The sequence below is a fragment of the Silene latifolia genome, chromosome 2 (genome assembly GCF_048544455.1).
Source record: "Silene latifolia isolate original U9 population chromosome 2, ASM4854445v1, whole genome shotgun sequence".
NCBI lineage: Eukaryota > Viridiplantae > Streptophyta > Magnoliopsida > Caryophyllales > Caryophyllaceae > Silene > Silene latifolia.
This window is the reverse complement of record NC_133527.1, coordinates 48,763,944-48,776,600: the sequence shown is the minus strand read 5'-3', so window position 1 is coordinate 48,776,600 and position 12,657 is coordinate 48,763,944. Positions and strand designations below refer to the sequence as shown.

Here is a 12,657-nt window from a genome sequence, read left to right as displayed (position 1 = left end):
TACCCGACTCAAGTGACGCTCCCCTAAGGCACAAGGATCTTCAAAAGGCTTCCATGGAGGTTTAGAGGTGAAGGGAAGGGAAAGAGGCGACTGAAGGATAGGAGAAAAGTGGCAGAAGTGATATGCGGATTTAACAAAACGCGATATAAAACCCTCGCTGAAAACTCGGTACTCGATCGAGTACCCAACACACTCGATCGAGTGGCCCCCTACTCGATCGAGTAACCTAGCTACTCGATCGAGTAGCCTCTACTCTATCGAGTACCACTCATATCACGCAACCCAAGATGGTTTTGGCACGTAAATCTAAGACTACTCCCGCTCCCAAGGTCAGTCAACGCTGGTCAAAGGGTCTCTAAAAGGGCGGGTATTACAGTCTTCCCCCCTTAAAAGAACTTCGTCCCCGAAGTTCAACTCACCTATCTCCCGCTCAAGACACGGAAACAACACGACCTCACCAAACTTCCCGCTCAAACCATTACTCCCTGGAAATACCATCCCCCATGTCATCATCATCACCGTCTAACGCTCTATTCATACATATATATATATATATATATATATATATATATATATATATATATATATATATATATTGTTGCAACTATCACACAAACATGCTCACCATCAATTGTCATTCTATATGTATACCTCTACTTTTACAAACTATTGTCTACAAAACATTAATCTCATGAGACGAACCAAAGACAAACAACGATCTCCCATCATATGGTAACAACTATCAACCCGAAACATATCTCATAACAACTCCATGTTGCACAACTACACCACCATGTTACTCAACAACGCAATTCTATTACAACACATTGTACCACAACTAACTTTTTACGACCGTCCTTTAAAACATACTATCATTTTCACTTCAACGCATGAATTACTCAACAAACTAAGGTAACCAATTACACTTCATACAAGTAAAGTGCTCAAGGTACTAGAAAGTTTTTCAATTAAACAACAAAACATTATAGGTAAACAAAACATAATTTCAAAATCAGCCTTTTTATTTCGCGACATTACTCTTCCCCTCTAAAAAGGAACTTCGTCCCCGAAGTTCACCACCAAAATTACAACACATATTACCTATTACTTGCATCATAACATTAAATAAAACCATATTATTTGTTATGGACATTACTCACTAACTATATACTTTTTAAATTAGAAATCATACACAAACCTCCGGAATATCTAGTCACCGTCGACAACGCATGTTAATATGGTATGCACAAGTGTACAAGAAGTTATAACTCCGATAAATAGATCGTAATAGGGCGTATGCAACATTAAAGTAACAAGAAACTATTACCGCTTCACTAATTGTGACAAATACGCTTATAAAACTTCAAACACGACTTCCAACATATGAAATTAACGGCTCAAAGGTGTTACTACGCACTACTAACCATGTTAAACATCAAGCTCGCAATTATCAAACAATTACACACTTTTAATTTTCGAAAATCTCCTGTAACAGTGCTACTCGATCGAGTATATACTGGTATTCGATCGAGTGCCATGCTACTCGATCGAGTGTCTTAGCTACTCGATCGAGTAGCCCAAAGATCAGAAACTTTCTCTCTTTCCTTCCTGCAGCTACTCGATAGAGTACGGGGTACTCTGTCGAGTACCTACAGGCCAAATTCCTTATAAAGCCTGTCATAACCCAACATATATATACATGGCCGTCACATAACTTGAGTCGGGATGATTTCCCGACCCCAAAATCAATCCTGCAACAAAGTTAACTAACAATTCCGGCCTTATGGCCAACAATACATATCCATAACCAAAGTTTTAACGAAAACAACTAACAAAGTCTAACCATACTACCAACGTCAACTACTATAAACAAAGATAAAAACAAGGAGTATCACTCCTCCTGTTGTTGCTGCTGCTGCTCAACCATCACCTCATCATCTCCACCACCGCCAGAAGTACCTGCTCCCGATGACCCAATCCCCGCATCCACTCCTGCTTCTACTTCTGGGCCCACGTACCATGGAGTCAAGCCACCGTAGGCAAAGGACTGAGGTGTCCCCCACGTCGACTGATCCACCCCGTAGGAATGGAAAACCCCTGTGTAGTCCCCAACTCCACTTCGCCACACCGGATGCGGTCCCTCGGTCCCTATCCCCTGAGCGTACGCCATCTCGTGCATGTTCCGGAGTGTCAAGGTAGATGACACTCTCTCCGCCAAGTAGCTGGATCGCGTCTCCGGGGTATCGAGGTAAGGGTAGCACGGAAAAGGATGCTGCTGCTGCTGTGGTGCCACCGGCCGTGGCCTAGTCTCCGAGGTCCTCTCTCTCACTCGACGGGGTCCTCTCCCCAACCTAGGTCTCTCCACTGCCACAACTGACGCATTCTCGCCCTTCTTCGGCTCTGGCATCACCTCGAAAATCGTGTCGTCGATGAGGTAGGTCTGTAGATGGCGGGGTCTATCATCATACTCCTCATCCTCCTCATCATCGGAGTCCACCGTCACTACCGCCGGCTCTAAGGGCTCCGTGGGTGGGAGGTGCTGAGGAGCTGGAATCTTCATCCAGCTCACGCCCCACACCCTCCAAGCTAAGCTACCGTCAGCCAAAGTCCTCAACCATTTCAGGTCGTGATAGTAGTCACGATCCATGGTGGGCACCGGGGTAACTATAGGCACGTACTCCGAAGAAGCCTCGAAAGAGGTTAGCTTTTCAGCTAACCGAGTGGCGATGGCGCCACAACTCAAGTATCGGGAAGAGGCAGTGGCCATCAAGGCAAGGGCAGCACAAACCATCTAAGGAGCATTAAAGACCACTTTCCTGGTCCGCTCCGGGTTCAAGTAAGACATCAGAAGTAACACCTCATGGTTGTTCAACTTACTGATATCCGGTCGATCATAAAGGAGGTTCGAGAGAGAACGGAGAAAGATCCTCAATGTGACATGCTGAACGTCATTAATCAGCATGTTACTCGAGGTAGGAGTTGGTTTCCCGGTCAGACAAGGCATTACGCGGCATACACCGCACTCAGCAGGGATATCGGTGATGGAGTCCTTGGGAGGCTTGGCCAACCCAAGGTGAGAAGCAAATTGGTCCATAGAAAGCAAGAAACTAGTGTTCATCAACCGAAACTCAACGGTCTGGCCAGCGGGGTCATAGATAAAAGAGCTCATAAACTCCAAGGTAAGAAAAGGATAAGAGTGTTTCCTCAACCTATACAAACCCATAAGGCCCAAGGTCTCAAAAATGTGACGGACATCCGTCTCTATCTCAAAATCCTCCAACAAAGTAGTGTCTATACACCTTGTAGGTCTCATTTTGCGTTTTTGTAAAGCTACAAAATGCTCTCTCTGCTTGAAATCAACAAAAACAATAGAAGGGTACTCTGGAACTGCGGGTACCACAGGTCCACTCCCTTCCCCCATCTCAGGTGGATTACCCCTCCCCCGTTTACTTTGATGGGTTCCTATGTTCAGTCTCGGCATCTGTTTCGGCATATGTTCAAACAAACTTGTATAAACATGCAAACATTTACTTCACATAATTCGGACTTTACACATTCAGCTAGGCATACAAATTTCACCCACAAATTTGACATGTGAATCACATAATTCATGCTACTAACCTTGAATATTAAGCTATGTACACACACTCACCAACAGTTTCCCAAATTTGACATACAAGCTCAGTTTACCACTACTCATAAGCCACGGTTGTGACAAATTTATCATGGTGATTACACATGCTCAACAAATTCGAATATCCTAGCATGATTCTAAAGGTTGTTCCAAATACACTTCTAATCACATGTGAGGCATTCTTACTAGTTCATGGAAAAGAATAACTTAGAACATATCATTATCACCCTTCAATATTATGAACAACAGCTCAATTAAATTTTTTTCAGACGGTCTTTACAGCTGTAACAATTTTGGCATATTTTCATCAATTATCATCCCTACAAACATATTGAAGTTTAACTTACACTTAGAAAATCATACACCACACCAAATTCCAATTATAAATCACGAATTTCCATTTGAGGCACTTTTAAGACGGAGTTTAAGGTAACTTTCTAAGGTGAAAATCATCAAAATCCATCCTTCAACATGATATAAACAATGTATAATACCCAATCCCACCATCTAATCAATGTGAATCAATCAAAAATCAATTTCAATTTTGTAAACCCTAGAAATTTCGACTCCCAAATTGCAAGTTTCTAATCCATATTGCAACAATTAATCATCAACAATCAAGAAAGACGACATGTGAATCATATTCCAGCAGTTAAAGGCAACAAATGGATCATATGAATCGAAATTTTCAAGCTATGTAATCATCCTCCACAAGTTTAAAGCATAAAAACATGTAAATAGAGTAGAAATCATACGTTGATCAAGTAGTGAAGTAAAGGAACGAAATTATACCGAGAAAATAACCCCAAATTAACCACCACCAACACTAGATATGAGAGATTTTTTTAGGGTTTGAGAGGAAATAGGCTTAGGCTTTCGAATTATAGAGGAAGAATGAGAAGAAATAGAAAGGAGAAGGGTTTTAAGAAACCCGTAGGATTCTCTGTACAGTAACCTACTCGATCGAGTGTCTAGGGTACTCGATCGAGTACCACCCTACTCGATCAAGTAGGAGCCATTTCGTCGAGTATCTGCAGAAAATCTTTCCACATCCCGACGTCATAGCTTCCTAACTAGATCGAGTGAGGTCTACTCGGTCTAGTAAACACTCGCACTCGGTCAAGTATAGTTAAGTACTCGGTCGGAAGTACAAAGTAAATAGAAAATTCCTGCAAAACAACACCACGTGTCGAGTCCAAACTAAGTTCGGAGTTCGGCACAAATTACCACGCGCATTCCCGCATTACTATTATTACTCAAGCATTAAGCATCGTCTCGACAAATAAGGTGTATGTCACATTACGCTACACAATCACCCAACTCGGTTTACCTGCTACCGAGTCCCTCATAAACATAAGTATGTCATTATATAACACTTAGACTTGCCTTAACATATCGCTACCAAACTCGCGTTCACAAAAACATGAAACATGTAATTAACATTAATTCATTCTTTCATGTAACATATAATTGTATACTCTTCATAACAAATCAATCTATCCATGTTCTCCAATGCAATTATAAGCAATTCATTTTACACAAATCAATTGTCACGCAGCGGAAAAGTTTCAACTACTAACAAAGCATATATACATTACCACATGCTATGATTCAAATTATAACACAACAATTCTATAACCTTCATCATCGTACTCACGGCAGGGTTTATAGACTCGTACATGACTATCGTCACCATCAACTCACAGCAACACCAACATGTTCATCCTTCAATTATAACACACCCATTCACATTCCCAAGCATTTCTATCGAATAGACCTTTGTCACGTATCTCAAAATCATCATACAAGCTCACTAATCATGCCCACACTTCACTAAACACGGCCCAAATACAGCTATTACATCCCTATTAACGCTAACTAAGGCTCAACTACAGGTAGCTCTGACACAATTAGCATACACGTCACACATATACACACGGACTCCACATTTCCGTACCCTGTGACTGGCTTAAGCATCATGGGGCCAAGATTTTGAAATGAGGGCGCCTACTCACCCAAAACCTAGCAACAGCTGGGGCTCCCATTACACATACACCAGGTTCATTTTATTAGACTCCCTACGTTCATTATGTTCATTTGTTACAGGTTCCAAAATCGTCGCTCTGATACCACTTTATAACACCGCCATATTCAGAGGAGCCTTAACTGGGCCTTCCTTAGCATATAAGGGCGTTACCATCTCGGTTTCCCGAGGATAGTAATAATCAAATGTCGATAAGAGAACTATTATGCTATATTACAAGTGATTTAAACAACAAACGATATAAAAGGTACAACTCAAAGACTACTCGTTACTGCTATCAAATCTCGTGAAGACTCATCCCCGCCGGACTCAGCCTATCAACAACATCATCAAGACTGCTAAGACCGATTTGCTCACCATAAGGGATCACGGCGGACACATAACAAACAAACAACCACACAAGGTCAGTACTGAGATAAGATACGACAACAGCAACTACAATTACCAACACAATATAATGCTATCAATCTCAAACACAATCACAATAACCCAACCAACTCTGTCACTGACTGTCCACTGGACCAGCCCTGCCAGTGGGGGACCGCAGCCATTCCCACCAAATCCCCGCTCCTCATAATGAGCGATAACCCTATCCATTAATGTGCACATCCCCTTCCATGGCGGGTTCCACGAAGGACGAAACTAGGGCGTGAAGCCACTCCCGCAAGTGACCCCACTCAGCCGAGGACACGCCTCGAGAACCAGAGACAAACAACCACGATCACAATCACAGCCGTCACAATACAACTACGATACTAAACAACCACAATCAGCCACAACGACCGACATACTAGACCATCTACAGAAACTGAGTAGGCGAACCTACCTTTAAGCAACTGCAACCAATCCATGTCGACAAACAACATATCCAGCGACCAAGCAAAGCCTATAACCACAATACAATTATCTATTACTAACAAGCAAACCCTAACAGTAAAGAACAAGGACACGGATGATGATTATGACATACCTATAGGGAGAAAACTCAGCAAAAGACCGCTACCCGACTCAAGTGACGCTCCCCTAAGGCACAAGGATCTTCAAAAGGCTTCCATGGAGGTTTAGAGGTGAAGGGAAGGGAAAGAGGCGACTGAAGGATAGGAGAAAAGTGGCGGAAGTGATATGCGGATTTAACAAAATGCGATATAAAACCCTCGCTGAAAACTTGGTACTCGATCGAGTGGCCCCCTACTCGATCGAGTAACCTAGCTACTCGATCGAGTAGCCTCTAGTCTATCGAGTACCACTCATATCACGCAACCCAATATGGTTTTGGCACGCAATTCTAAGACTACTCCCGCTCCCAAGGTCAGTCAACGCTGGTCAAAGGGTCTCTAAAAGGGCGGGTATTACAACTACTCCTGCTACATTGAATGTCCCTAAGCCGAAGGGGCGTATCTTCTTGATGAGCCATGCTGAGGCTGAGGCACACCCAGATATGATTACTGGTATGTTTATATTTTCAAATATTCCTGCTTATATTTTATTCAATACTGGCGCATCTTTATCTTTTATATCCGCACCCTTTGCCAAGAAAGTTGCTCTTGTGTCCCATTCTGCTAAGACCACTTCTATTTCCTTACTGTCAGGCGAAGTTTTCATGTTCAACGGTATTCATGGATGTTCCTATCTCTATTGCGGGATCTATCCTTCCAGCTACTCTTATTAGTTTCTCCTTAGCCAAGTTTGACATCATTCTAGGCATGGATTGGTTATACCGTTACGATGCTAGATTTCTATGCCGAGACCAGAATATTTTTCTTAAGAGTCCGTGTGATGCGAAGTTGACCTATAGGGGAATGAGAATGCAACCAGGTATCAATTTAATTTCAGCAATGAAGCTTATTCACATACAGAGAAAAGGACACCAAGTGTATCTATGTGTGGTGAAGAGTGCTCCATCGTTACCGAAATTTGAAGATGTTCCAGTAGTCAATGAGTATGCCGATGTTTTTCCAGATGAGCTACCAGGTATACCTCTGGAGAGGGACGTTGAGTTTGCTATCGATCTTGTACCAGGGACAGGACCTATTGCTAAAGCTCCATATCGTATGGCTTCTGTTGAATTGCAAGAGTTGAAGAAGTAGTTAGATGAGATGATCGAGAAAGGTTTTATCCGCCCGAGTGCTTCTCCTTGGGGTGCCCCTGTCTTGTTCGTCAAGAAGAAGGATGGTAGTATGAGGTTGTGTATAGACTACCATGAGCTGAACCACGTGACCATCAAGAATAAGTACCCTTTGCCCAGGATTAATGATTTGTTTGATTAATTGTGGGGTGCAAGTGTGTTCTCCAAGATTGATTTGAGATCGGGCTATCATCAGATTCCAGTTAAAGAGGCCGACATACCGAAGACCGCCTTTAGTATGAGATATGGTCATTACGAGTTTAAGGTAATGCCTTTTTGGTTGACAAATGCTCCTGCAGTTTTCATGGACCAGATGAATAGGACTTCAGAGAGTTTTTGGATAAGTGTGTGGTGGTATTCATTGATGACATCTTGATTTATTCTAAGGATGAGAGCGAGCATAAAGTGCATCTCCGCGCAATTCTCGATATTCTTTGTAAGCAAAAGTGGAATGCAAAGTTTTCTAAGTGTGAATTTTGGTTGAAGGGGGTGTTGTTTTTGGGGCACATCATCTCAAAGAAAGGTGTAATGGTGGATCCTTCTAAGGTGGAGGCTATTTTGGAATGGAAGAGTCCGACTAATGTTAATGAGATTCGAAGCTTCTTGGGTTTGGCTGGTAATTATCGCAGATGTCAAGGATTTTTCTAAATTAGCGAGACCGATGACTTAGTTAATGAAGAAGGAATCAAAGTTTATTTGGTCTTAAGCGTGTGAGAAGGCCTTTCAAGAGTTGAAAGCAAGACTAACCACTGCTCCTGTTTTGACCTTACCCGAAGACGGTGTTGAGTTTGATATCTTTTGTGATGCTTCTAAGAATGGGTTGGGTTGTGTCCTGATGCAGAATAGGAAGGTGATTGCTTATGCTTCGAGGCAGTTACAGGTTCATGAGGTTAACTATCCAACGCACGATCTAGAGTTAGCAGTGGTGGTACATGCTCTAAATATATGATAACACTACTTGATTGGAGTTCGATGCCGCATTTACACCGATCACAAGAGTCTCAGGTACATTTTTACTCAAAAGGACTTAAACTCGAGACAGAGATGTTGGTTAGAGTTGGTTAATGATTATGATGTGGAGTTGTTTTATCATGAAGGGAAGGCCAATGTCGTTGTTGATGCTCTCATTAGGAAGACCGTTCATTCTGTTAACTCTATCAGAATTTTGCCAGATGATTTGTGTGCAGAATTCTGAAAGCTTAATTTGGAGTTTGTGGAACCTAGTAGTGCTTGTTTGAATTCCATAGTGGCCGAACCGGACTTGTTCCATTAGATTCGAGAGAAGCAGGTTTTGAAGTCAATCCATATGGGGTTCTCAAGTTCCGAGGTAGATGGTGTATCCCTGATGATGCCGAGTTGAAAGTAAATATTTTGAGTGAGGCGCATAACACACCATATTCAGTACATCCAGGTGGTCATAAGATGTATCAAGATTTGAAGCCCCAGTTTTGGTGGCCCCGCATGAGGAATAACATTGCTGAGTATATGAGTAAGTGTCTTACTTGTCAGCAGGTTAAAATTGATTATAAGAGACCAGGTGGTTTAATTTGTTGCATCTGTTGGCGATTCTTACATGGAAGTGGGAGTCTATCTCTATCGACTTTGTGATGGCATTGCCGAGAACTGTTGGTGGTAAAGATGTTGTTTGGGTGATCGTAGATCGTATGATGAAGTGCGCTCATTTCGTGCCAATCAAGGAGACTTTGAGTTTATATCGTTTGGCAAGTGCATATGTGGATGAGGTATTCAGATATCACGGCGTTCCTTTGGAGATTGTGTCCGATCGAGATCCGATATTTTGTTCCCGTTTTTGGCAAGCATTGCAGAAGGCTATGGGTAGTAAATTGATGATGAGTACAACTTTTCATGCCGCTAATGATGGACAGACGGAGAGAACTATTCAAACTCTCGAAGACATGCTCCGTGATTGTGCCTTGGGTTTTCAAGCGAGTTGGGAGAAGAATTTGCCTTTGTTCGAGTTTTCTTACAACAACAGTTATCATGCAAGTATCAAGATGGCTCCTTATGAGGCTTTGTACGAGAGGAAATGCCACAGTTCGTTATGTTGGGATCAAGCTACCGAAGTCCGTGAATTGGGTCCTGAGAAGCTACAAGAGACCATTGATGGCGTCAAGCTGATTCGAGAAAGGTTAAAGGCAGCACAAGATAGGCAAAAATCTTACGCAAATATAAGACGACGACCTTTGGAGTTCGAGGTAGGTGACAAGGTGTTTCTCAAAATATCTCCGATGAAGGGTGTTAAGAGGTTTGGGATCAAAGGGAAGCTGAGTCCTAAGTATGTGGCTCCTTATGAGGTGATCAAGAGAACTGGTCTGGTGGCCAGCTAATCTTCGGAAGGTTCACGACGTGTTCCATATTTCTCAGCTAAGGAAGTACATTAGCGATCCCAGTCACGTCTTGCAAACTGAAGTCTTAGAAATTGAGCCTAACCTGACCTATTGATATGGTTTTTATTTGTAACCCCGCAAGTGTACGGTTGCCCGTTGTAGTATTGCGAGGGTCGAACCCAAGGGACGGAGATTATGGTTCTAAGATTAGTTGTCTAGACACTAGTTTAGTTCAACCTAATATGATGGATTAGTTATGAGATAACTAAGAAGACTAAGCCAAACAATTATGAGTAGAGCGATTACTAAAATGATGAGGAAGATGATAGGGAAAGAACTAGGAGTCCGGGTTCACTTACATAGATAAAGGAGGGGTCAAACATAGATTAACAACATCCAAGAGCAACACAAAGGGAAGACCAATATCTCGATGTGGGCTAACCCTAGGCTAAGATTGATTAAGTTCTCACTCAATTAACCAAACCCAAAGTTTTATCATGTTATTTCCTAAGTACTAGTCAAGCTCACACCCAACAAATAGAAAAATATAGTGAAAACACCTAAACTCTCATTCAAGCATTTTCATAAACACCTTTTGTGCATGATAGAACTAACAAGAATATACTCAAGGATTATAGTCTTTCTATGTCAAAACCCCAGCCTTATAACTGTGACACCTCCATACTCCAAGTGCCTTACCAGGACCACTCAGGTATAAAGCTGTCACCATCTCGATTTCCCGAGGCAATGATAATCAAAAGACAATAAAGAAACAACGTTTAAGTAGTATAAAGTTTAAGTGAGTAAATACAATCCAAAACCAACTGCCAAAATACGGTTTACAAGATCTCAAAACAACTGTCTAAAAACAATCAAAACTACAGCGGAAGACTCTATCATCTGGTGGCGACACATCCCAGCTATCCCATGTATCTCGACTCATACCTGCTCAACAACTGCTCACCATCCCCGAATGGATCACCACAGTTTTTAAAACAATTAAACGGGGTCAGTATTAATCACACAATTTACATAACTCAATAAAACAACACACAACACAGCTCAATCGTCACAGATATACCCCGAACTCCATCACCAACTCCACAATACTGACTATACACCAAAGTGTGTAGCCCTGCCAGAGCACCCATTGCAACAGGTTACTCCTCGCCGCCAGTGGGGGACCGCAGCCGTTCCCACCTAAGCTCCGCTCATCTCCGTCGAGCGATAAACCCAAATCCATTCACGTGCACATCCCTTCTATGGCGGGTTCCATAGAAGACGAATCATGGGCGTGAAGCCACTCCTGCAAGTGACTCCACTCAGCCAGGGACGCACCCCGAAGAACACAGACAAATACAATCAATCACAACTACTAATCAGCAATCAAACCCAACAACTGTCACAATACTCGTACAGTAAAACTCAACAATCACAACCAACACATCATGTGACTAATACTGAGTAGGGAAATCCTACCTGGAATGCAATACAATCATGCGATCTCAACAGCTGTTATCAAAAAGCCTCCTCTACGAATCCTCCTCCTAACATATGATCACATAATTACTAACAATCATAAAACTAACAAAACCCCCAATCCCCCAAATTAGAGTTTAAACAAACTTAATAAAATACTATAAAATCGGTACGTAGATCTTACCCTCGACGCAAAGATCACAAGAATGTAAAGGATGATGAATTCCGACCTCTCTAGCTCCGGAATTTGTAAATAATGCGAAAGATGCGAAGAACGTAGTTTGAAATCTCTTTTGAAGTGATTAGGTTTAATAAAAGTGTTTAATGATGATGACGGAAAGTTATCAAAACCCGACAAAACATTACCCGTAAACCGAGCCACTCGATCGAGTGCCCAACATACTCGATCGAGTGCCCCGTACTCAATCGAGTACCAAGGCTACTCGATCAAGTACCCTACAGACAGAAACTGTTTTAACAATCAAAACATCCTTACTCGATAGAGTAAGGCCCACTCGATAGAGTACCCAAAGGCTCATAAAACCGTAGTATTACAGTCTTCCCTCCTTCAAAAGAACTTCGTCCCCGAAGTTCAAACCACAACAAAACAAAAACATACTACCACACTCCCTACACAACAACCAACACAAAACTCAATATAAAAACATGCTACCAACCGAACTCAACCCGACTCAAACCACTATAAAACATACCGAAACAACACAAAAAGGGTGTAAAAACTCATTACGATCATCTCCTACCCCCCTAAAAGAAACAAGGTTACGTCCCCGTAACTATACATACCTGATCAAAAAGGAAAGGGTGACGCTCTCTCATGGCCTCCTCTGCCTCCCATGTAGCTTCCTCTACCTCATGATTAGACCAAAGGATCTTAAGCAAAAATGTCTCACCACTCCTAGTCTTCCTAACCTTCCGGTGAAGAATCTGCTTAGGCACCTCAAGATAAGACAAGGAGTCATCTAGCTCTATGCTCTCTGCCTCTAACACATATGATGGGTCACTCACA

At 42.2% G+C, this 12,657-nt stretch overlaps 1 protein-coding gene across 1 annotated transcript; it reads left to right on the top strand.

Moving 5' to 3' along the window:
* The first annotated feature begins 7,294 nt into the window (after positions 1 to 7,294).
* On the top strand, positions 7,295 to 7,765 carry LOC141640753 (uncharacterized). Its single transcript, XM_074449434.1, has one exon. The coding sequence runs from the start codon at positions 7,295 to 7,297 to the stop codon at positions 7,763 to 7,765; it is 471 nt and encodes a 156-aa protein (XP_074305535.1).
* Positions 7,766 to 12,657: the final 4,892 nt, after the last annotated feature.

Excerpts from the sequence above, each read along its gene's own strand:
- LOC141640753 (XM_074449434.1), top strand. The coding sequence starts at position 7,295 with ATGGATGTTCCTATCTCTATTGCGGGATCTATCCTTCCAGCTACTCTT.